The following is a 26,889-nucleotide window of genomic DNA, read 5'->3' as shown; positions in this document are numbered from 1 at the left end:
TTCTTCTTGCTCGCATAGAGCAATTTCCCAGCAGGAGAAAGTGGGCGTTTCCCAGCCAGCATGACATCATTGAAGCCTGCTGGGGGACAACTTATGCCCTCACATTGTTGCAGCATTGTGATGAATAGAAGACCTCAAGCTCTGTGCATGCTTCAGTCTGTGCAGATTTCAGTGAGACTCTCCTTCAGCTGCCAGTCTGTGTGGCTTTCTGTGAGAATCTATGGAGCTTTTACTTTCTGTGCAGCTGACAATCAAGATCAGTGCAGAGAAACACTTCCTGAGTTATGACTCCTGCCAGGCCAGGAGGAGACCAAACTTACTGTATTAATTGTGGCAGGGAACAGAACAGAGCCACCTAGTGGCTGTTTTTTATATTGTATTTTAAACATATTTATGTTGACAATTTTAAAAGCAAGTGAATGGGAAAGTGTCTGCTAATTACACAAGGAACACTATATTAAAAGTTTTATTTGGTTTTAAGTGTTTTGGCATATCAACTTAGTGTATAAAATCAATGCATTAATTTCTGTAGCTACCACGTGGTCTACTGCATCATGTGCACACAGTGCGATTTACTCTACAGTATGTAGGCTGCACAGCCTGTAGACGGAAAGTTGTATGATATAAAGAGAAAAGACACTAATGTACCTGTACCTGATCTGATCAGATGGCCATGTGTGACAATAACTTAAAGGGGTACTCTGGTGGAAAACATTTTTTTCCAAATCAATTGGTGCCGAAAAGTTAAACAGATTTGTAAATTAAACTTCTCAATCCAAGGATAATGAAGAAAAACCAGCACTCACCCTTCTTCTCTTTAATTTTCTTTCTTTATTGCAAAATACTCACAGGTAAAAACGTAGATGGGTGAGAGAGATTGACAAGGGGGGGGGGGTACACAAACAGGCAGAGAAGAAGGGTGAGTGCCGGTTTGTCTTCATTATCCTTGGATTGAGAAGTTGGATTATTTTCTGCATATTTTAAACCTGAGCACAACCCTGCACCTGTATTCAGTTCTCACACAAGTTGCCCATTATATCCTGCATCCGAATATAGTACCCTAGCAGTGCCGGACATTGGCTCCTCTTCTTTTGCAAGATTTGTAAATTACATCTATATAAAAATCTTAATCCTTCCAGTACTTATCAGCTGCTGTACACTACAGAGGAAGTTGTATAGTTATTTTCTGTCTGACCACAGTGCTCTCTGCTGATACCTCTGTCCCTGTCAGGAACTGTCCAGAGCAGGAGAAGTTGCTATGAGGATTTGTTCCTGCTCTGGACAATTCCTGACATTGACAGAGGTGTCAGCAGAGAGCACTGTTGTCAGACATAAATTACTATACAACTTCCTCTGGAGCATACAGCAGCTAATAAGTATTGGAAGAATTAAGATTTTTTAAATAGGAGGAATTTAAAAATCTGTTTAACTTTTTGGCAAATGTTTAATTATTTCTTTTTTTATATTGGAATAACCCTTTAACCCCTTAAGGACCAGGCCCATTTTGGCCTTAAGGACCAGACCAATTTTATTTTTGCATTTTCGTTTTTTTCCTACTCGCTTTCTAAAAATCATAACTCTCTTATATTTCCATCTACAGAACCATATCAGGGCATGTTTTTTGTGTCACCAATTGTACTTTGTAATTACATCACTTATTTTACCATAAAATTGGCGCAACCAAACAAATATTATTTATGGGGGAAAATTGAAAAGAAAACCGCAATTTAGCAAATTTTGGAAGGTTTTGTTTTCACGCTGTACACTTTCCGGTAAAGATGACATGTTTTCTTTATTCTGTGGGTCAATAAGATTAAAATGATACCCATGTTATATGCTTTTCTATAATTGTACCGCTTAAAAAAAATCTCAAACCATTTTAACAAAATTAGTATGTTTGAAATTGTCCTATTTTGACCACCTATAACTTTCTAATTTTTCCGTATATGGGGCGATATGAGGGCAAATTTTTTGCACCATGACCTTTTTATTTAAATTTTTTTTCCTTTTTACACTTTTTATGTCCCCATAGCAGGCTATTCATAGCAATCAGTTGATTGCTAATACTGTGCAGTGCTATGTATAGGACACAGCACTGCTCAGTATTATCGGTGATCTTCTGCTCTGGTCTGCTCGATCTCAGACCAGAGCAGAAGACCCCGGGAGACGGCCGGAGCCAGGTGAGGGGACCTCCGGCCGCCATGCTGGATGATTGGATCCCCGCGGCAGTGCTGCGGGCAATCCGATCATCCATTCAAAGTACCGCACTGCCGCAGATGCCGTGATCTGTATTGATCATGACATCTGAGGGGTTAATGGCGGACATCCACACGATCGCCGATGTCCGCCATTACCGTGGGTCCCTGGGTGCTGATAGCAGCCGGGAACTGACGGGCATGACGCAAGCACCGCTCCGGTGCTCGCGATCATGGTGGCGCGTAAATGTACGTCATGGTGCGCTAAGTACCATGTCACCATGACGTACATTTACGTCCTTGTCGTTAAGGGGTTAAAAAGGAAGTCTGTCATCAGTTTCACCTGCACTAACCTGTTGGTACAGGCAGGTAGTGTAGGTGACACTGATGACAAAGATACTTACCTGGTCCCATTTCGTGCTCTGGTTCCCCTGCAATCTTTCAACGTATCTTCCGTTCCTAGGCCGACTTGGAGCATGGTCGGAACTTCGTGACGTCACTGCTGCTGTTCTTTGCTGGTCCCGCTGAAGCTATGTCCATGCACCAAGTTGGCCCCAGAACAGAAAATACGGCAGAAGATTGTAGAAGAAATGAAATGGAACCAGGTAAGTATAGATGTCATCAGTGTCACTTGCACTACCTGTCTGTACCAACAAGTTAGTGCAGGTGAAACTGTTGACAGATTTCCTTTAAGTGGATACATCATAACGAAGCTGACAACGGTGTATAACAAATGTAAATCTACACTACACTATAACTATTTCATATTATATGTATTTTTAAATCTAAAATATATTCAATTTGTTAAAAAGAGTGCTTTGTTTGTATTTTTCTTTTACTCGTTCATTTATGCAAAACAGTTATTAAAACTTTAATATGGCTGTGCTATTCCCCACCCCCCCATCAGAAGTGGTGAGGGGAACCCAAATGAAAACCCCAAAGGAAACTGTGAACACAAATGTTAACAGTGGTTTAATAATAGTACTGCTGGATGATCCACCAACAAACAAAAGACAAATACAAAACAAGGCTAGCTAGCTACTTTTAACTAATGCAATGGTAGCTGTACCAGAAAATTTGCATCTAAAACTGAGAAATCCTTTCTTAAGCAGAGATAGGATGGGCTCAGACACACATCACCGCTCTGATAAGTACTTCTACATCTGCACTAAAGACGATGACTCTCAGAGGGAGATGTCAGACATGTGCAGCTATTTCCCTACCCTCCTATGGTATTCATACACTGTAGCAGCTGCACATATGAACCATTTATTCAAATGAACCAGGCCAATGAACACGATGCTAATATTCCCTTTAATCACCATTGTAAAAAGCACAGGCTCCTGAAAAATTTCTCCTGCCCTCCTAAAAAAACTACTCGGAAGGGTCAGATGGCTGTCTGTGATATGGATTGAAACACATGGAGAGGACATGACAGAAAGCTGAGTTTCTTCTGTTTCCCCCATCATCTTCTATGACTAAATAGGGTATCTACATTTCTGTATGAACACAACCATCCTCCCCAGATATCAAGCCTGATGTCTTGGAGTTATATATGACTTATCTGTCCTTTCTTCCTCTTATTCAATCTATTGCCAAATCCTGCTGCGTTCACCTAAATTCATTTCTTGCATCGATCCCTACCTCACCGCTGACACTGCCAAAACACTAACACAGCTCCTAATACATTTCTTGTTTGAATTTTCATGACCCACAACTATCTGTTATTTTTATAAACCGTCTGAAAGATCTTTAATTACACAAGAAACCCATTTCACCCAGAATTGAATGGAAATCTCTACCACTAATCCACAGAGTTCTCCAGAATGCCACAGCGTCATACATCTCTGTTCTCACCTCTGTCTCACCATTAGCCGACAACTTTCAGACAATAACCTGCAATTTTCGTCTTCCCACCTCTTACTTCCATCTCTACGACTTCTCCTGCACTACAACTATGTTGTGGAACTTGCTGCTCCGAAACATGAGACATTTACCTAACAATCCAAGTTTTAAACGTGTCTTGAAAACTGACTTCTTCCACAAGGTCTCTGTCACATACCAATGGTCCATAAGCCATATACAACCTAGTCTGGTCACAAATAGCCGACTCTGTCCTGTTATACCTTTGTCGCATCACTCGGTACTTTATACTTCAATTGCTGACTAATAACGGCAACTGAGTACCCATGGCAAAAAAAAAGCACCATGTACCTACTGTATCACTCCTACAATTCCATTTTGACTGTAAGCTCTTATGGTATCCAAGCTCCATTTAGATTGTATGCTCTTATGGGCAGGGACCTCTCCTGTAAATTTTCTATTGTTGTTTGTTTATTTGTTCTGTTTAGTTGTCATTTTACTAGCATCTTCTCTCACCAATTGTTAAGTGCTACAGAATATGCTTGTGCTGTATAAATTTAGAGGATTATTATTATTCTCATCATCGTTAAGGAATACAGAATGGAGACAAATTAGAAATCCCTCATAGTAACAGGCCCTTAGTTTGGATAAAAAGGAAAGTCATTTCAGTTGCATAGCATCTACTTACATGTCTAGTCATCCTTACATATAATTTTAGACGTTCAATGATTTTTTTTGTGTTTTTTTTCTTCATCGACCACAAAATGTGCTAAGAAGTTTATCAATAGAAATTACCTTGAAAAGGAACTCATTGGTGTTCTTGGCACAATAATAGAGCTTCACGCTCCCCATTTGGAAGCCTTTGCCCGTTGTCTCCAGGGTCTTGTGAAGGTCAGCAACATGTAAGAGTATTGAAAACAAGGGATTGATTCCTACTCCACCAGCTATTAATACCAGATCCACAGGAGAGTCAGATGCTTGAGGATCAAAGAAGAACTCTCCCCCCACTCGTAAAGCTACTTCCGAGCCGAGAGAACACTGTGACACAGAAAAAAAGTCATGAGCATTGCAATAATAATACCGTGAAAACAAATAAGCCAACATAAATGTATAGAGCAATAACCTAAATACAATCATAAATACCATGCATTTTGTGTATGTAAACAGCAGTAAAGAACATAAAAGGAAGAGGTGTGCTCAATACGTGCACTTCTCTTATTACACCGATCAATAAAAGCCATCAGAAAAAAAGAAATCCCCAATTGTACATTAAATGAATAAGTCTGATACGGGCCCAGGAAAATAAACACAGCTTAAGTAGTTGACAGAATTCTGGTTATATACAATGAGTAATAATTATTTTTCTTGTTTTCTTCCCCCCACAGATCACTGCTTCAGATATAAAATATATGATACATTCCAGGGACACACAATCTGTACCCAGTAATATGAAAAATTGGCTTAGCAGCAGTAAACACTTGGCAAAGCCGTTCATTGGCATGGCCATGCTGGTTCCATGCTATTCTGAGCTTTGCTACTGTGCGTTTTGCCTGCTCCAACACAATACAAGGATGTGTATTAATATGCATTACTGAATATATTGTGGAGGGAGCCAAATATCATACATAAAGGAATGACTGTGAGCTGAAGAAAAAAACTTGAAAATATAGAAACTCTTTCCACAAAAAACCTTATTGCATGGCATTCATTAAATATGTACAGATAAATTCATATGTTTACATACCGCATATATTTAGTTTTTCACCCCCTTCCCCTGCCATGGTTTTGAGATTAAATTAATACCCAGTTTTTTATTTCTCAATCAACAAAGCCATTTTTTTTAATGCCACCATTTTGGGGTTCATATATCTTATTGGTTAATTTTTATTAACTCTCTTTGCTGGTCCAATGGAAAAAATGCAATTTTATCATTCATTTTTTGAATTTTACATTTACACCATTAATCATACATTAATAATAACTTATAGCTTTATTCTGTGGGTCAGTACGATTACAGTGCTGGCAAATTTAAATAGTATCCCCCCCCCCCCACCCCCCCCCGTTTTTTTTCAATACATTGCCATCTTTATTTCTCAGTTGCAAAACCACTCCCCCACCCCCTGTCTATGTCCGCTCTCCCTCATGTGTTTGTTTGTGAGATGAAATAAAGAAGATAGCAGCTGAGAAATAAAGAACAGGTGAGTGCTCCATTCTTTCTATATATTGCTGTTGTGGACACATTATCTATCTTCCAATGTGAGCACCGAAGAGGTCTGGTTACAGAGGAGTTACAGAGCAGTAGATACAGTAGAGCCGCGCTGCCGGGTTAATTACCTGTTGAGGATCAGTACTGCCATAATAGAAACATTCAAAAGAAATTATAATTAGTCTCGCCACATGACAACAGCCATAACTTTTTTTTAGTTTTTTCACCTGACTGCGCTACATAAGGGCCAATTTTTTGGAATACGTTTGACTTTTTGATAATTTTATTTTTCATTTTTTGGGAGCCAGGTTAACCTACCGCAATCATGGTATGTGTGTGTGTGTGTGTGTGTGTGTGTGTGTGTTTTTTTTTTTTTTTTTTTTTTTTTTTTTTTTTTTTACAGTGTTAAACTTGCTGGGTTAAGTAATACAATAATTGTAATGTTTGGGTTATTACTGATGTGGCAATACCAAATATATGTAGAAGATGGGATAAAAAGGGAAAATATATATTTGCTGTTTTTGGGGGGACTTTTTTTTAATTACTTTTAACTTTATGTACCGTATATACTCGAGTATAAGCCGACCCGAGTATAAGCCGAGACCCCTAATTTCAACCCAAAATCCCAGGAAAAGTTATTGACTAGAGTATAAGCCTAGGGTGGGAAATACATCATCCCCCCCTGTCATCATCCAGACCCCCGTCATTAACATCCTCATCATCATCACCGCCTGTCATCATCCAGACCCTCATCATCATCACCTGTCATCATCCCCTTGTCATCATCCCACACCCCCCTTCATCATCCCCTTGTCATCATCCCCACCCCCTTCATCATCCCCTTGTCATCATCCCCACCCCCCTTCATCATCCCCTTGTCATCATCCCCACCCGCTTCATCATCCCCTTGTAATCATCCCACACACCCCCCTTCATCATCCCCTTGTCATCATCCCACACACCCCCCTTCATCATCCCACCCCCCCTTCATCATCCTCTTGTCATCATCCCACACCCCCCCCTTCATCATCCCACACACCCCCCTTCATCATCCCACACCCCCCTTCATCATCCCCTTGTCATCATCCCCACCCCCTTCATCATCCCCTTGTAATCATCCCACACCCCCCCCTTCATCATCCCCTTGTCATCATCCCACACACCCCCCTTCATCATCCCACACCCCCCCTTCATCATCCTCTTGTCATCATCCTCTTGTCATCATCCGCCCGCAGTGGTCTTCAACCTGCGGACCTCCAGAGGTTTCAAAACTACAACTCCCAGCAAGCCCGGGCAGCCATCGGCTGTCCGGGCTTGCTGGGAGTTGTAGTTTTGAAACCTCCGGAGGTCCGCAGGTTGAAGACCACTGCGGCCTTCGACATCATCCAGCCCCCTCTCACCCCCTTTAGTTCTGTACAGTACTCACCTCCGCTCGGCGCTGGTCCGGTGCTGCAGGACTGTCCGGTGAGGAGGTCGTCCGGTGGGATAGTGGTTCCGGGCTGCTATCTTCACTGACGATGACACAGAAGTACGTTGGCAATGAACGTACCACTGCGTCGTTGTCAAGGCAACGTGACTATTCTGGGGCCGGGCCCGAAGCGCTTAGAAGAGGCCTCCCCGGTGAAGATAGCAGCCCGAAACCACTATCCCACCGGACCACCTCCTCTCCGGACAGTCCTGCAGCACCGGACCAGCGCCGAGCGGAGGTGAGTACTGTACAGAACTAAAGGGGGGTGAGAGGGGGCTGGATGATGTCGAAGGCCGCAGTGGTCTTCAACCTGCGGACCTCCGGAGGTTTCAAAACTACAACTCCCAGCAAGCCCGGACAGCCGATGGCTGCCCGGGCTTGCTGGGAGTTGTAGTTTTGAAACCTCTGGAGGTCCGCAGGTTGAAGACCACTGCGGGTGGAGAGTTCACTCGAGTATAAGCCGAGGGGGGTGTTTTCAGCACGAAAAATTGTGCTGAAAAACTCGGCTTATACTCGAGTATATACAGTACATTTTGTTTTTCCTTTTTATACCTATATCTCCTTTTTGTACCCAACCATGCTGCACAGATATCCACGGTAACCCTGGGGACCTTCACAAGACCCCTGGCTGCATTGGAAACTAGAAATATAGATCACAAGGGCCGCTTCTGCAAATAACCCGCATTTTGTGACATTGGTGGGTGGAGTCTTGCATCGCTATGCTGAGGCCGGAGTTTACGTCAGGAAGGAAGACAGCGCAGCACCAACAGGCACATAAACAATAGTGAAGCCACAAAAAAAAAAGGCTCGGTACGTTAAACACCCCAAAATGTGCACGAAGCTGTTTTACTATGGATGTTTCTATTTTAGTGCCACATATGGGTTATTTACGTAGTCTGTAAAAATTCTTACACAATTATTTTGTGCCTATATTCTATTTTAACACAACATTAATTTTAAAATTTAGTGGGTACGCCAGCATGTACGTGTCCTAAAATTAACAAGATGTGCAGTGTGTATCTTTAACCTTAAAATTAATAAAGTTATTAGTTATATCATTATTTTTTCCTATAATGAACATTAACATTTATGTAGTAGCTTTGTTTCATGATGCAGAACAAGAACAGTCGTTAAAGTGGGTGTTAATGTCCTTTTCAGCAGACGTATGCACTTTCTGTAAGCCAGGTTGGACCTGGAATACATATGCAATTTTCAAATGGAGATGCAACTTTTTTTCTTCATAAATAGCGACTATCGCATTTGATAAATACATGACCACTGCACAGTAAAAAAAAAAAAATTACTACGTGAGCAGATTTCAGAAATGTGCTTTGGAATAAGCAAAAATCAAAAAGTCGCAGCATGTATGGAAAAGTCGCATGTGTGCAAGTACGCGCAACTTTTTTACGGAAATCTCCTTCAATGAGAGCACGCGATCATACGGTTCAGGAAGAAGATGCACTCTGTCTTCTAGAGGTACAAAGAAATACAAATCACTCCAAGCAAACAACCATGTAAAGGTGCTGGAGGTATGTTAAAAATACTTACAGTATATAAATAGTAAAACACCTATATCAACACGACCTGAAAGGCTGCTCATTGAGAAAGAAGCAGATTAATAAACCTGGCCCATTGGCCCAAATTTATCAATCTGTCTATAGACAAAAACTTTCAAGTTTTTCCCACAGCGACCAATCACAGGAGTTTAAACACGTAGAAATAAATGCCTATGTTCAAGGGGGAGATTTTCTTTGAAGCTTTTTCCTGCCATGTAGCTTTTCCATAATGTTTGTCTTTTTTTTATGATGGAGGGGATAATACGCAATGTGCAGTTCAAATATCCTCCAAGAACTTTAAAGTTTTTAGATTTATGGCACCATTATTATAGAATCTACTGTATTCCACATTAAAGCAGGCGCTGCAACCTATAATAAGATACAGTTCAAAGTAACCCCATAACAAAATGCTATCCTATAGCTGAGAAGATTTGAGATATTATAAACCTTACAAGCCAGAAGATCTCCAGAAAATAAGAGAAGTTCTGAGGACTCGTTGGAAATTTTCATTGTCTCCCATGCCAGTCTTGAACTTAATAAAATTGGTCATTTTCACTCCAACTAACTTAAGAGGTGCATGCCTCTAAATAAATCTGGGACAGCATCTTGGGACAGTTCTGAAGGCAGCCATTGAAATGCATGGCTTTTATGAGCAGGTGTAAATTTGCATTATATTTGCATTATATTTTATGTTTTTAATAATACATATATGTTAGAAACTCTGTGGCCACATTATTCTACATAAACTCTGCCCACTACTCAAAATTGTCATAAAGAGTGAAAAGTTGAACATTTAAGCGCAAATATCATGTGTATCAAAATTTTAGACTTTTATTTTTAATGCAATATATAACAAGGAAAAAAACGTCTCAGGCAGTAATACCAAAGACACAAATCTGATAAGATGATAAATAATGCATTAGCCTTTAAAAATGTGTTCAATGAACGTCTATACCAAATTCTAAATTAAAGGGGTATTCGCCCCTAGACATCTTATACCTTATCCACATGTTATCCCTTATCCAAAGAATAGGGGATAAGATGTCTGATCACAGGGGTCACGCCGCAGGGACTCCCGAGATCCCTCTGCAGCACCTGGCATTCGTGTAGAATGCCGGCTGCGGCCCCGGAGGCTTGTGATGTAATGACCACGCCCCTCATGCTGTCACAGCCACGCCCACTCAATGCAAGTCTATGGGAGGAGCCTTCCATAGACTTGCATTGAGCATGATGTGATGTCAGCGCGATATCTCTAGTCATCAGGCACGGAACAAAGTTCTCTCCATGCACCAGATGACTGCGGTGCCGCAGGAGAGCTTGCAGGGGGTCCCTGCAGCAGGACCCCCACGATCAGACATCTTATCCCCTATCTGGAGTACCCCTTTAAAGTCTTTTTAATTCTAGCTGAGGTATACAAAAAATTATACTAGCTATTTTTATTTACACTTTGGTTCTTTCAGTTCTGCTCCATTAAGACATGCCAATGACTAGTGACTACAGTTTAACTGCTTTTTATTTAAATATTCCAAAAAAGTCAGAAATAGTCTAATACACATCATATATCTCATGTCTCAGTTAGCTGCTTTGCCCCTTTCTCATGTTTTACACTTCAGCTCTATATGTGCCTAAATCACTTACTGACACTACAAGAAGCCAGTTCATGTTATTAAAACCCACCAATGAGGAAAGGGAAACTATGAGATAATTGTCACACATCTAATGAACAGTAAGGGCCAAATAGCGATTCCCCAACAAAATCCCATTATTGTCATGGGAGCACTGTGACCATAACAAGCAAGTTAACAGAAAACCAGCAGAATACTGTGTACAAAAGCTTGTATCTAGTAAGTAAACTACAGGCAGTACAGTGAAAGAGAAACATCTGTATCATTTACTTATACTCATGACTGATGGCTGTGGGCATATTGGTTGTTGATGCACTACAATTTACCTGTGTATGAATCCAGTGAGCAGGAGGATGGAGGTTGTTCTTCACAGCAAGCTCCAGAACTCCTTCTCGTTCCAGAAGCCCAGGACTTGAACAAATGGAAAAGCCTCCAACTTTAGGAACGCCAGGAATAAAGAAATCGACCCTATGAAGAATAATAAACAAATGTCAGAACAGGAAAAAGGTTCACGACTCTAAACCACAATGACCCTTCAAGCTTAAAGGGGTTATCCAGAAAACAAAACAGAGCTAATTACTTAAAAAACAACACCACATTTGTCTGCAGGTTGGGTGTGGTTTTGTGCCTCAGTTCTATTGAAGTGGATGGAGCCAAGTTGTAACACTACACACAACTTGCAGACAGGTGTGGTGTTGTTTTTGGAAGAAATTTATGTCCTTTTTTTTTATAACTGAATGTGCTATCCAACAATAGAAAAACAAAGCTAGTTTCTTGCAAAAACACCACCTCTGGCCGCAGGTTGAGTGTGGTATTACAACTTGAAAAGATGTTACAATCATTAAACAGCTTAGTATACCCTGATCAAACACATTTTACATTTTCTTGACATGCTCTCCCATTTCTCAGATATGAGAATGATATGATGAAGGGGATTATATATATATATATATATATATATATATATATATATATACACACACACATACATTCACACACACACACACACATATATATATATATATATATATACACATAGTCATGGCCGTAAATGTTGGCACCCCTGAAATTTTTCAAGAAAATTAAGTATTTCTCACAAAAATGATTGCAGTAACACATGTTTTGCTGTACACATGTTTATTCCCTTTGTGTATATTGGAAATAAACCAAAAAGGGGGAGGAAAAAAAGCAAATTGGACATAATGTTACACCAAACTCCAAAAATGGGCTGGACAAAATTATTGGCACCCTTTCAAAATTGTGGAAAAATAAGATTGTTTCAAGCATGTGATGCTCCTTTAAACTCACCTGGGGCAAGTAACAGGTGTGGGCAATATAAAAATCACACCTGAAAATCACACTAGATAAAAAGGAGAGAAGTTCACATAGTCTTTGCATTGTGTGTCTGCGTGTACCTCACTTAGCATGGACAACAGAAAGAGAAGAAGAAAACTGTCTGAGGACTTGAGAACCAAAATTGTGGAAAGATATCAAAAATCTCAAGGTTACAAGTCCATCCCCAGAGATCTAGATTTGCATTTGTCCACAGTGCGCAACATAATCAAGAAGTTTGCAACCCATGGCACTGTAGCTAATCTCCCTGGACATGGACGGAAGAGAAAAATGTATGAAAGGTGTCAACGCAGGATAGTCCGGATGGTGGATAAGCAGCCCCAAACAAGTTCCAAAGATATTCATGTTGTCCTGCAGTCTCAGGGAGCATCAGTATCAGCGCAAACTATCCATCGACATTTAAATTAAATGAAACGCTATGGCAGGAGACCCAGAGATATAAAAAAGCAAGACTACATTTTGTCAAAATGAACTTGAGTAGGCCAAAATCCTTCTGGGAAAACATCTTGTGGACAGATGAGACCAAGACAGAGCTTTTTTTTACAGCACATCATTCTGCTGTTTACCGAAAACGGACTGAGGCCTACAAAGAAAAGAACACAGTACCTACAGTGGAATATAGTGGAGATTCAATGATGTTTTGGGGTTGTTTTGCTGCCTCTGGCACTGGGTGTCTTGAATGTGTGCAAGGCATCATGACATCTGAGGATTACCAATGGATTTTGGGTCGCACTGTACAGCCCAGTGTCAGAAAGCTGGGTTTGCGTCAGAGATCTTGGGTCTTCCAGCAGGACAATGACCCCAAACGTACATCAAAAAGTACCCAGAAATGGATGGCAACAAAGTGCTGGAGAGTTCTGAAATGGCCAGCAATGAGTCCAGATCTAAATCAAATTGAACACCTGTGGAGAGATCTTAAAATTGCTGTTGGGAAAAGGCGCCCTTCCAATAAGAGAGACCTGGAGCAATTTGCAAAGGAAGAGTGATCCAACATTCCGGCTGAGAGGTGTAAGAAGCTTATTGATGGTTATAGGAAGCGACTGATTTCAGTTATTTTTTCCAAAGGGTATGCAACCAAATATTAAAGTTAAGGGTACCAATAATATTGTCCAGACCATTTTTGGAGTTTGGTGTGACATTATGTCCAATTTGCTTTTTTTCCTCCTTTTTTGGTTTAGTTCCAATACACACAAAGGTAATAAACATGTATATAGCAAAACATGTGTTACTGCAATCCTTTTCTGTGAGAAATACTTCATTTTCTAGAAAAATTTCAGGGGTGCCAACACTTAAGGCCACATCTGTATATGCTAATGTATTTTTGAATATCCATACACCTGAAGTGGTGCCCCTCTCTAAAGGAGGATATTAATCCCTTTTGCATAATATATATATATATATATATATATATATATATATATATATATATATAGTAGTTAGGAGTAGCCGTATTAGTCCAGTGATGCAAAAAGCAAAATCATCGGTAGTTGCAGTATCTTGTAATACCTTTTTTATTGGACATATATATATATATACATACATATATATCCTGAAAAACCTCTTTAAAGGCACACCACAACCCATACAGGAGTGGCTGTGCAATAATACATTGATTTTCCCATGGAAGACATAGATCTCCATTGAACGTGGAACTGAAGACCGTGGTGTTGTATCCAAAGTAAAGTGATGAAACTTCCACAATGCTTAGAGATCACGCTGAATAACAACACCACAGGTTGGTATGAGGGTTGCCAGTCCATAAATGTGCCATTATTGGATGGATTAGGATTAATAATTCCTCAATATAGAATGCTTATGCACAGAATATGTATGTTATTTTATTGAGCACTATCCTCTAGTATAAATGCAGAGCAAAGCAATTCCTAAAAGCATATCTTTTAGGAATTGCTCCTCCAGCCACCACATAAAGGCAGTTTCTTCCCTATAATTAATCAATGCTGGTGGTGGAATGCTAAAGTCTGCATCAGATACATCTGATCAACCCCAAGATGATCACAATGTCATAATCATAGAAACAGATAATCCTAACCAAAATATATTGTCCAAAGTGGACGAACCCTGCAAACCCATAAATACACCCAATTACTAACTCTCGCTTTGTCTCCATTGACTTGCATTTATAAACACAGCATTTTGGAGCACCAGTTGTGACGGGGTTCGCCACTCAGGGACTGTCACTCAATCAACAGAGCAAGAGATGGGAGAACAGCACCAGGTTTATTGGCAGAGATCACAAAACAAAACACAATCCACAGCATGAGGGGGTGATCCGGCGTCTGGGCAAACAATGGGCAACAGAAGGGCACAGCCACTGGGCCTGGGGAAGGAACAAACTGCAGATCCCGGGATTCAGCTCCAGGCCCAACACTCCACACTCCAATGTATTGTCCACAGTCCACAGATAACAGCTCAATGTCTAGTGGTACCTTAGGTCCCCTGGGCCTCAGCCTCAACTCCTCTATCCCAGCAATTCTCCAGATTCTGGGGCACAATCTCCAGGGCAGTGTTGTACTAACAGAAACTCTTACCCCAGAGATCATTACACAGCAACTGCCTGAATCCCCCACCCAGCTTTTCTTATCTTCACAGATTCTTGTAGGGAGATCGTATGTGGACACCTCCAGTGTCTTTAAGGTGCCTTTCCCCAGACCTGAGGGCGTCAGCAGAAATAATTTGCATTCCTTTGGTCAGTATCCCCCCATCTTCCTGTGTCCATGCAGCCCCCACCCAGACCATATGTGAACAGCAGGAGTAATTTGCATTCCTTTGGTCAGGATCTTCCTATGTCCATCTTATGTCCAGACTTATTAACCATGACAACCCCTCCGCCCCCCAAACATTGTGCACAACCAGGGGATCCTGGCAGATTTCTTGGTTGGCACAGGCAGGTTTACATTTCCCCCTGGAGGGACAGTCCATCAACGTTCTGGTGTTGGCCTCCGCGTCTATATCGGATGGAGAAGTTGTATGGCGGCAGGGACAGGCTCCACCGCAACAATCGTCCATTGTCTCCTGACACTCGGTTCAGCCATGTGAGGAGGTTGTGATCTGTTACGATGGTAAAGTCTCTGCCATACAGGTACGGCTGCAGTTTCTTTAGAGCCCATACAATAGTGAGGCACTCTTTTTCGATGGTGGCATAAGCCACTTCCCCATCCAACAGTTTACGGCTGATGAAGGCATTGACTTGGCTGAGGACGGCTCAGATCAAATGGAATGTGTTAAATCTCAAGGAATCTCAAGTCTTACATGTCTAGTATGATTTACACTATTTTAAGAAGAGTTAAATGGAATAGCAGAAAAAAAGAACTCCCTGAAATTCCAAACATTCCAGATAAATAAAGGCATGTATATTAGAAACTTTAAAAGAACCTAGTAAAATAAAAAGGCCAGACCATGTAAAACATTGTCCCTGATTTGCTATTGTGAACCCAACCTGCTTTTGTCAGGTTGTGTGCCAAAACGTGTCTGTGCCAAAATTTGTGTTGCAGTGCGCACAAAATACTATGAATAAATGTCTGGAATTTTCCACCAAGAAAAATTGTAAGAAAATTCCCGACCTGTGAATCCTCATAGTAAATAGAGAGGAATCAGGCACGTCTGAAACTACATGCCACACTTCTAAAAACCCAACACTCTAAGTAAATCAGGGCCAGTGTGCAGATTCGTGAGAAACAGCTCCATTATTCATGAGAACAGTAAAACAAAACAATAAAATAGGTTACATAATAATGGCAAGACACTAGTCAACATGATTCCAGGCATACTTTTTTATCCCCATATCCCTTTTGAGTGCAGAAATATAAGCCTTTTTGAGCCAAACAGGGTAAGGAGATGCATGAGGGCCAGTGGGCAGTAATAAAGGACATAGGCTAGACCTGTCTGGGCTTTAGCTGTGCAAGGGAATGGCTGTTGGGACGGTATTTCTTGGCCCTGGAGATCAAAAGAAAAAATAAAGATATGCCCAGAATCCTGATGACTAGCCCTATATAGCCATCTGCTTCTTTGCATTCATGTTTTTTGCTGATGTGTCTAACCTGCTGTATACAGATCTATGGTTCCTGTGATGCTGATTCCAACTTACTTTTTCAGATCCGTTGTCCAGAGTTATGGACAAAATTCCTAATATTTAAATCAACTTCTTATTGCACTGAGGGTGTTCCCCAGACCCTTTCGTGTAAGATTCTGCATACACTCACAGGCCCTATAATATACTCCCCCTCATAAATATTGACAGTCCTATCTTGAGCACGTGGCTTATACGCACTGCATCCTCATAATGTTGAGGAAGCTGGTCACAGTACATATTATTGACATGCTAAAGAGTGGAATATGAATATTTATGAAGGGGAGTATATCACAGGGTCTACGTGGTCGGGCTGAACGGTGCATCAAGAGGCTGGTGAACGCCCCAAGTGCACCAAGGTGGTCACTTACATATTTAAGATTTCTGACCATAACTCAGGAATGGTGTATTGGATCTGAAAACCTGCATTGGAATCAGCATCACCCGCACTATTAACCTGTTAAGTATGAAATGTGGGTGTCTTCCTGCACCCATATTACGGCTACAGTCCATCTAATGACCTGACATTGTAGGGATATTTATAAGCTCGGACCCACAAGTTGATCCGGGACTTGCCGTTGTATTATGCTCATGTGAATTTGGCTACATTAGTAAGGGTAGGATTTCAGATGTCATCACATTTCACTTTTACAGACAAAATTATATTTTTATTTAACAGCAGAAATAAAATCACCCAGGATTATTATTTTATAGCACATCAATAAAAACCATGTGTCTCATAGGTTAACAAGATAAAATTCAGTGACGTAAGGAAACCAGGCTTCTCATAGAGAATGGCTCTGGTATAAAAACAAAATCTTAATGTTGCCTTTGTAACAAGAACAACGATTCTAAGATTAATAGATTTTTTAAAGCAAGGAACAGAAGGTGAACATCCAATACATGGTCAGCCCTATAAATACGTCTACATGAGCTCATTGTTTTCTTAATTAATTGAATCTACAGATGCTAAGTACATTATTCTATACTCTACGAGACTCCGGGATTCGATTATTCCTACATTATTCCTAAAAAAAAAAAAACATAAGTAAGTACTCTATTTCTTTCCAGAGACATAATATTCCTATAAAAACACTGTGTAATATATATTCTCATTTTTTAGGAAAATTGTTGTAAAGCATAACCCATAATGATGGTTACTGTTAATACAGAAAGTAAATAGACACCACTCACTATCCATAAGTCACTAAGGGACAATCAAATTATGAAAGCATTAGTCAAGAGCTCCCTCTTGTGGAAAAAAGAATAGTTCAGCGCTCAGAAAATAAATATTTTATCATTATATATAGTAGTAAATCTAGAAATGTTCCAGAATACCTAATGAGGGCAAGCATGAAAACAGTATATGGACTCCTTGCTCTCCAACATTTCATTATGGGGCACCTGTTGCTACGAACTATAACCTGGGTGCCAACTGAGAACCACTTTTGTTAAACTTTGCATAAATCCAGTTCTTAGAATCGTGCACTGCACTGTGCATGTGCACTATGCAATTCGCTGCAGATATTCATGCAACAACTGCCCCAATATGGATGTATTAGTCAAGTGACAATGTAGCACAAATTTACCGTATATACTCGAGTATAAGCCGACCCAAATATAAGCCGAGGCCCCTAATTTGACCCCAAAAACAAAGGAAAAGTTATTGACTCGACTATAAGCTTAGGGTGGGAAATACATCATCCCCCCTGTCATCATCCAGACCCCCGCCATTAACACCCCCGTCATCATCACCCTGTCATTATCCAGACCCCTGTCATCATCACCCTGTCATCATCCCCCCCCCCCCCCTTCATCATCACCGCCTGTCAATCCTTTCAATCAGTGGTCTTCAACCTGCGAACCTCCAGATGTTGCAAAACTACAACTCCCAGCATGCCTGGGAGTTGTAGTTTTTAAACATCTCGAGGTCTGCAGGTTGAAGACCACTGCCGGGCCTTCGTCATCATCCAGACCCCCCCCCCCCCCCCCCCTAGTTTTCTACTCACCTCCCCTCAGTGGGAAGGAAGGGTGAGCTGGTCCGGGCAATCTGTGCTCCAGGGACCGTCCGGTGGGGAGGGATAGTTGTTCCGGGCTGTCCATCTTCACCGGGGGGCCGGCCTGGAGGATGTTCATGCGCAGGGAGGTCCCTGTGCATCGTCTTCAAGGCAACGTCACTAGTCCGGGGCCGGGCCCGGAGTGGAGTAGAGGGCCTCCCGCTGAAGATGGACAGCCTGGAACGACTAACCCTCCCCACCAGACGGTCCCTGTAGCATAGATGGCCCGGACCAGCTCACCCTTCCTTCCCACCGAGGGGAGGGGAGTAGAAAACTAAACATGCTGGGAGTTGTAGTTTTGTAACATCTGGAGGCCTGCAGGTTGAAGACCACTGAAAGGGATAGACAGATAGACTTTAACTTCTTAGCAAGGGTGCCCCCTGATGAAGGAAGGAGCAGACAGTCAATATGCTAACAGCAAGTTTGCTAAGAAGTTAAAGTTATGCATGGTATCACTGATATTCTGTGAGGTAGATGTCTATATAGTGCAGAGATTCCCATTTAGGTCCCTGTGGACACACAATCTCTGAAGTGAGAGATGGTGAAATATATGCATACTATTGGATATTATTTGTCTGTTGCAATATAAATAGAGTGTAATAACAAGCTGTGACATCTGTCACTGTGTTTACACGAGTATACCTGCTTGTAATATTTTAATATTTTATTATTCTTGTTGTACATTTTGAATAAAGTGGTAAATTATATGGAATCATAAATTCTAGTGTTTTTTCTTTGGTATATATCTTTGATATATAGAAGATTCTGTGATTATGGCAATTTGGAGGGCGATTTAATATGCATAGTAAAAAGTGTTTGCCCATGAGACCTTTGTGTCTAATTATAATAAATTGATTTCTGTTTGACTAGAAGACAGGTGCATTAGATGCGGGTACTTTATAATAGATGTGCATTAGATGTGGGTACTTTAATGGGAACTATTACAATTATTATTTTGCATATGATACAGCAGGTAAAATAAATAAGATTTGTAGTTCACCCTCTATAAAAAAGTATTTTTATGTCACTTTTATGGCCTTAAAAATCTGGCCACTAGGGGTCTCCCTTCTGGTCCAGACAGCATTCCATCTGCTCAAAAGCACAGACTTTGGCCTCCTGCTGAACTGACAGGAGATCAAACTCAGGAAGTGCCGTCTGTTCAGGAGACCCCTAGTGGCCAGATTTATAAGGTCATGAAAGTTGTCCTGAGATAGTGGAATATTGGAAAGTAATATTTAGTAAAATTGGAGAAATTACAGGTGTAAATATGGAGTTTTCCCCTAGGATGGCACGTTTGGGAGATGATACAGGGTTAAACACAAGTAAGAAAATGAAAATAAGATGTATGAGAATGTTATTCTATGCCCGTCTTTTGATTGTTATAAATTGGATATCCCCTACTTGTCCCAGTAGCATCAAATGTTATAATAATATGTGGAGAATGGAAGGATATATTATGGGGGGGGGGGAGTTGAGGAGAGAGAGTTATAGAAAATTTTGATGTGAAGGAAGGGGGATTTAGGGGGCTGGAGATAGAGGCAAATTAAAAGGTTAAGATTAATGTTTAAAAGTATAAATATAGAGGGGGAATTAGGTAAAACTTTTGATGGAATGTTGCTGGTTCCGGCCTCCTATGTTGATTATTGTTTGTAGGAAGTGTGTGTGTGTGTGTGTGTGTGTGGGGGGGGGGGGGGGGTAATGGGGTAGGGGATACTGGTCTAAAGACTTAGTTGTATATGGACTATGTTTTTGAGATTTTTGTAAATTTGTAAATTAAATAAAGATTTATAAAAAAAAAAAAGGTAAAAATAAAAAGGCCATGAAAGTGACTTAAAAATATATATTTTTTTTACAGGGAGTAACTACAAATCTTATTTATTTTACCTGCTGTATCATATGCAAAAAATAATTTTAATGACAGTGCCCATTTAAGCACTTTTGACAATATTAGTCATTTGAATATATCTTTGCTGTGTTATTGCATCTTATTAGTTTACTTAAAGGACAAGTATCACGAACAAAAACGTATCCCCTATGCGAAGATGTATCCGAGCGCTGGGGCCGCCCGTGATCTCCTGTTTGGAGCCTGGGTCTCCAGCACAGGAGCACGTCACGACCCCCACCCGAAGCGGAGGCCGTCACGCTCCCTCCATATAGCTTTATGGGAGAGCCGAAGATTGCCGAACAAAGTTAGTGTTTTGTTAGTGCTTTAAAAGTTACATCTTACTGGGGATGAACAAGGTAGGGCATCGTGATCCTCATAAGGGTAGGGTCATGCACACAGAGGAAATGCTGCAGAATTTTGCACAATGCAAAACCTGCTGCGTCAGTTTATGGTTTTTCACAGTTGCTGCGCAAAATTCATCAACTTGAGTCAAAAAATTTGTGCAAATTACAGGAGTCCCTTGGATAGCATGACAGCATGGTAAAGCTCACACACATTCATAAGCCAACCTGTCACTGAAGTACATTTGCCTAAAAATTATTTTTGCACAAATGATAAATTCAGCACATAAACCAGTGCATATGCAAACCACACCGCTTTGATCACATAGCAAACAAGTTACATAGTTACATAGTTAGTACGGTCAAAAAAGACATATGTCCATTAAGTTCAACCAGGGAATTGAAGGGTAGGGGTGTGGCGCGATATTGGGGAAGGGATGGGATTTTATATTTCTTCATAAGCATTAATGTTATTTTGTTCCAGGAATGTATCTAATCCTGTTTTAAAGCTGTTAATTTTTCCTGCTGTGACCAGTTCCTGAGGTAGACTGTTCCATAAGTTCACAGTTCTCATGGTAAAGAAGGCATGTCGCCCCGTGAGACTAAACTTTTTCTTCTCCAGACGGAGGGAGTGCCCCCTCGTCCTTTGGGGGGGGGGTTTAACCTGGAACAGTTTTTCTCCATATTTTTTGTATGGGCCATTAATATACTTATATACGCTTATCATATCCCCGCTTAAACGTCTCTTCTCAAGACTAAACAATTGTAACTCCTTTAATCGCTCCTCATAGCTAAGATGTTCCATGCCCCATATTAGTTTAGTCGCGCATCTCTGCACCCTTTCCAGCTCCGCAGTGTCCCTCTCATGAACAGGCAACCAAAACTGAACAGCATATTCCAGGTGAGGCCGTACCAATGCTTTATAAAGGGGGAGTATTATGTCCCTGTCCCTTGAGTCCATGCCTCTTTTTATACATGACAATATCCTAATATATAAGTGACGAAACCAGCACAGACAACACATAAATATTACAAATTGTCAAGTCAAAATGTGTAAAACAAAACACTGGAGGGAATTTACTAAAGCCCTCCGAAGTACAGTATACATGAAGTATTGATAGTTACGCTCATAAGAACACCATATAGGATATGAAGTTATTCCATGTTATATGTAATTAATTAAACAAAACATTTCTTAAGTGCGTGTATATTCTTTCTAGGTTTACTTTTATAAGCCCCTTATTTTTTCTATTTGACTTCTTGGTCCCCTACAGGAAGTTTGAAGGTCAAATACATTTTTGAAGTAATTTTCTTTTTTAATTAATAATGTGCTTGCTTACTTCTGCATGCAGAGAAATGCACACCTGTATGTACTAGGAATTGCCATATACAAGAGACATCACTCTGGACCTCTATCAGATCGTAGGCTGTTTCCATGGCGATGCTGGCATGGCATTTATGCCATTGTTCCTTCCAATCACTGTTACAGTGATTGCAGCACTGCAGAGGTTAAATGCCAGGACTGGTGTTTCCTTCATAGTTGCGACAGGAGCCGGGCTGTGTATTACCGGTGTGACACTGCTGCTGACCTCACAGGTAGAATGGAAAGAACCGGACATTATGATATGCAAGCCCATTAAAGAAGAACATAAAGTATTGAAGGTTTTTAATAGGTCACCTTAAAATATTACTAATTGATAAACTTGTGACCTTCCAAAGTTTTGCTTACTTGTACATATTACTCTCTATCAGCATAGGTGCCAGGAATCCTGGGAACAGAGAGTGAAGCTGCCCAACCCCCTCCCCCGTACCCCTTTTATCATAGTATACTGTCCTTTTTATTTCAATTACAATTACTTTAACTATATGTATCATATGATACTATAACTGTATGCGGTTTTATATTTGGTAGACTATTTCATAAGGAAATAAGCTGTTCAACAATCCCCACACAACCACTTCCTCTTCTTGGATTTACTATGAAGAACTTTGCAAACACCAGGATCAACAGAAAGTTGATTTCTTACTACTACAGTTTTCCATAGCGTTCAAGATTTTCCACTTAGAATGGTTGTCCCGGCACCAATTAATGTTGTACATTAAAGGACCACTGTATATTTACCTACATACATGTAATAGAAGTATGCCATCTAGTGGTCTCTTTGAATACGACAGACACTGAGTAAAAACACTGAAGAGTATTGTAAGGATTAGCGTCATAACTTCTGTAACAGTTTGTAAAGGAAAAAGTACTTTTTTTTTTTTTTACATAGATTAAGCTCATGCTTGGCATTTCAGGCTGAAGATTGCAGCCTCCATATTTTATATAAATATGAATGGAACTAGTCTTGAATGTATAAACCATGTTACCAGGATTTTTTTTTTTGGGGGAATGTAGCAAGCCAAATTTGCTAAAACTCCCGAATGCTTGAACTGCCACAAACAAGATAAGGGTCAGCCAAAATAGCTGATTTGGGCCATTTAATCCAATCAGGATTAGTAAATTACATGCAAATGATCATCTGTGATGACTGATCACAAACTAGCGACTGCCAATACTGTGAACGGCCATGCTGTTTTTTATTGCTGTGGTTGACAAAAAAAAAATTAAATGCATGGATTGGCATTGTATGAATTTGCTATTTTCACAAGTATAGAGTGATTTGCCAGTTTAGCCTGGCATGTTACTGGTTGGATTGTTTGTATGATTGACCCTACAGACGATTAAGCAGCCACACAATAGCTAAACAAAGCCCTATGAGTACGTCCAGCATTACACAGCCCAACCTTTGCCCAATATGAGTGCTGATCTCCTAAGCTGGTGTCCATTTAATAAGCCTCTTACACAGCTTGGTTATCAGGCATGCAGGAACGTACGAACATTTACTGGATTATTTGTGTGGCCCTTTACTGCTATCGGTCACACATCACCCATTACACACGGCAATGTGCGGCATGCGATTGGCCAATGAAAAACACCTTGCTTATTCGTCGGGTAATTGTTGGCTCACACAGGGTGATTATCGGCATATTCGGATGATACTCATTGCGGGAGATTAATCAAAACCTGTGTAGAAGAAAAGTTTACCGGCTGCCCATAGCAACCAATCAGATTGTTTCTTTCATTTTTTAGAGGCCCTTTTAAAAAGAAGCAATATGAATGGTTGCTATGGGCAACTGGTCAACTTTTTCTCTGCACAGGTTTTGATAAATCTCCCATATTCTGTGTCATAGGGCAAATGTAGACTAGACAGTCTAAAAATGCTCCAGAGCTCATGTGATTTGATAAATCTTTAGACTGTCTAGGCCTAACTGACTTACTTAAAGAGTACCTGTCATCAAATAAAAATTTTAATAATTGTTCCTGATGTTAATTTATTCATCTTTGTAATTTATCTTCTTTAAAAAAATAAATTAAAAAAAAGTATATGCATGGATTGGTATTGTATGAATTTTCATGTATTTTTTACACTTTTTGTTTTACACTTATTTTGACCACTAGGGGTCTCTCTTCTACGTCTGCCGGCACTCTCTGCACATGCTTTGGACTTGTACCAGACTGGCACAAGTCCAAAGTCCGGAAGTGCAGGTGGGGCGGTACATGGTCACGGCCCTGCACAGCTCTCGCTCCCTGCCTGTCAACCAGGCAGACGGGAGCAAGCGCTGTGCTCGCCACGCACAGGGCATAGTAGTCACTGCTGGCTATTGTCTCTGCCCCCTGCCTCTTGTCCCCACCTCCTGAGAAGCCGGCCGTCAGCGCTCACTGCATCGCTGATGGTCCTAGGACAGAATGAGTTTTATTTTAATTACACTCCCCATTTTACTGATTCAGCACTATGCACGGCAGGCAGGACATCTGCGATCACACTCCTTGTATGCCTCATGCTGTGCATAACAGAGAGGAGTGGAATTACAGTTTGCCTGCTGTGATTGGCTCCCTGTTCAATGGACGCTCCTGAGCCCGAGCACAGCATAGAACAGGGAAGGGCGGAAGTCTTACCCGGCAGGCTTCAGCTGATGTCACACCTGCCAAGTAATGCCCCCTCCAGCCAGCCAACACTCACAGGCAATGAGCAAGAAGTAAAAAAGAACAAAGAAATACATCGGGGGACAAGTGATCAAGAGGGGGAACAAGCAAGAAGCTAAAAAAAAAAAAAAAAGATAATCAACATGGTGACAGGTACTCTTTAACCCCTAAAGGACCAAGCCCATTTTCACCTTAACCCCTAAAGGACGCAGGATTTTTCCGTTTTTGCATTTTCATTTTTTCCTCATCACCTTCTAAAAATCATAACGCTTTCAATTTTGCACATAAAATTCCATATGATGGCTTATTTTTTGCGCCACCAATTCTACTTTGCAGTGACAGTCATTTTACCCAAAAATCCACAGCGAAACGGAAAAAAAATTCATTGTGCAACAAAATAGAAGAAAAAATGTCATTTTGTAACTTTTGGGGGCTTCTGTTTCTACGCAGTGCATTTTTCGGTAAAAATAACACCTTATCTTTATTCTGTAGGTCCATACGGTTAAAATGATACCCTACTTATATAGGTTGGATATTGTCGTACTTCGGAAATAAATCATAACTACATACAGGAAAATTTATAAGTTAAAAATTCTCATCTTCTAACCCCTATAACTTTTTTATTTTTCCGTGTACGGGCCGGTATGAGGACTCCTTTTTTGCGCCGTGTTATGAAGTTTTTATCGGTACCATTTTTGTATTGATCTGACTTTTTGATCGCATTTTATTCATTTTTTCAGGATATAAAAAGTGACCAAAAATACACTATTTTCGACTTTGGAATTTTTTTCGCGCACGCCATTAACCATGCGATTTATTTAACGATATATATTTTTAAAGTTCGGACATTTTCACACGTGGCGATACCACATATGTTTATTTTTACTTTTATTTACACTTTTTTTTTTTATGGCATAAGGGGGGTGGGTGATTCAAACTTTTATTAGGGAAGGGGTTAAATGACCTTTGTTAACTTTTTTTTTCACTTTTTTTTTTGCAGTGCTATAGCTCCCGTAGGGACCTATAGCACTGCACACACTGATCTCCTATGCTGATCCCTGCAAAGCCATAGCTTTGCACGGATCAGTCAGATAGGGGCTTGATTGCTCAAGCAATCAATTGACGATCGGACACCACGGAGTCAGGTAAGGAGACCTCCGCCTGTGTCCCAAGCTGATCGGAACATCGCAATTTTATTGCGATGTCCCGATCAGCCCGACTGAGCTGCTGGGAAGCGTTTACTTTCGTTTTCAGACGCGGTGGTCAACTTTGATCTCCGCGTCTGAAGGATTAACAGCGTGTGGCACAACGATCGATGCCGCGCGCTGTTACCCCAGGGTCCAGGCAATGATTAGCAGCCGGGACCGACCCGGTGTGATGCAGGGTCACGGCGTGACCCCGTTTTAAACACCGGGACCGGGCGTAGGGCATACAGGTACGCCCTACGTCCTTAAGGAGTTAAGGACCAGAGCGTTTTTTGCACATCTGACCACTGTCACTTTAAGCATTAATAACTCTGGGATGCTTTTACTTTTCATCCTGATTCCGAGACTGTATTTTCGTGACATATTCTACTTTATGTTAGTGGTAAATTTTTGTCGATACTTGCATCATTTCATGGGGAAAAATTCCAAAATTTGATGACATTCCAAATAAATTATATATTAATTCACATATACAATATGTCTACTTTATGTGTGCATCATAAAATTGACATGTTTTTACTTTTGGAAGACATCAGAGGGCTTCAAAGTTCAGCAGCAATTTTCCAATTTTTCACATAATTTTCAAAAACAGAATTTTTCAGGGACCAGTTCAGTTTTTAATTGGATTTGAAGGGCCTTCATAGTAGAAATACCCCATAAATGACCCCATTATAAAAACTGCACCCCTCAAAGTATTGAAAATGACATTCAGTAAGTGTGTTAACCCTTTAGGTGTTTCACAGGAATAGCAGCAATCGCATGTTCTTGTAGACCAAGTTTTAGAATTTTTACATGGGGTAATAGGAGAAAAATCCCCCCCAAATTTGTAACACAATTTCTCTAGAGTAAGGAAATACCTCATATGTGCATGTCAAGTGTTCAGCGGGCGCAGTAGAGGGCTCAGAAGGGAAGGAGCAACAATTGGATTTTGGAGAGTGAATTTTGCTGAAATTGTTTTTGGGGGGCATGTCGCATTTAGGAAGCCCCTATGGTGCCAGAACAGCAGAAAAAAAAAAACACA

General features: G+C 40.7%; 1 protein-coding gene across 2 annotated transcripts in view; it reads right to left on the bottom strand.

Annotated features, from left to right (window-relative positions):
- The window catches only part of OXNAD1 (oxidoreductase NAD binding domain containing 1), a 149,007-nt gene that overhangs the window by 25,356 nt on the left and 96,762 nt on the right, over positions 1-26,889 (bottom strand). For both annotated transcript variants that reach the window (XM_056519921.1, XM_056519920.1), the window contains exons 6-7: positions 11,240-11,381; positions 4,854-5,096 (exon numbers count right to left, since the gene is read on the bottom strand). In XM_056519921.1, the coding sequence (XP_056375896.1) occupies positions 4,854-5,096; positions 11,240-11,381 (385 nt within the window). The remainder of the gene's footprint in view (positions 1-4,853; positions 5,097-11,239; positions 11,382-26,889) is intronic.

The sequence above is a fragment of the Hyla sarda genome, chromosome 5 (genome assembly GCF_029499605.1).
Source record: "Hyla sarda isolate aHylSar1 chromosome 5, aHylSar1.hap1, whole genome shotgun sequence".
Lineage (NCBI taxonomy): Eukaryota > Metazoa > Chordata > Amphibia > Anura > Hylidae > Hyla > Hyla sarda.
This window is presented reverse-complemented; position numbering and strand designations above follow the sequence as displayed.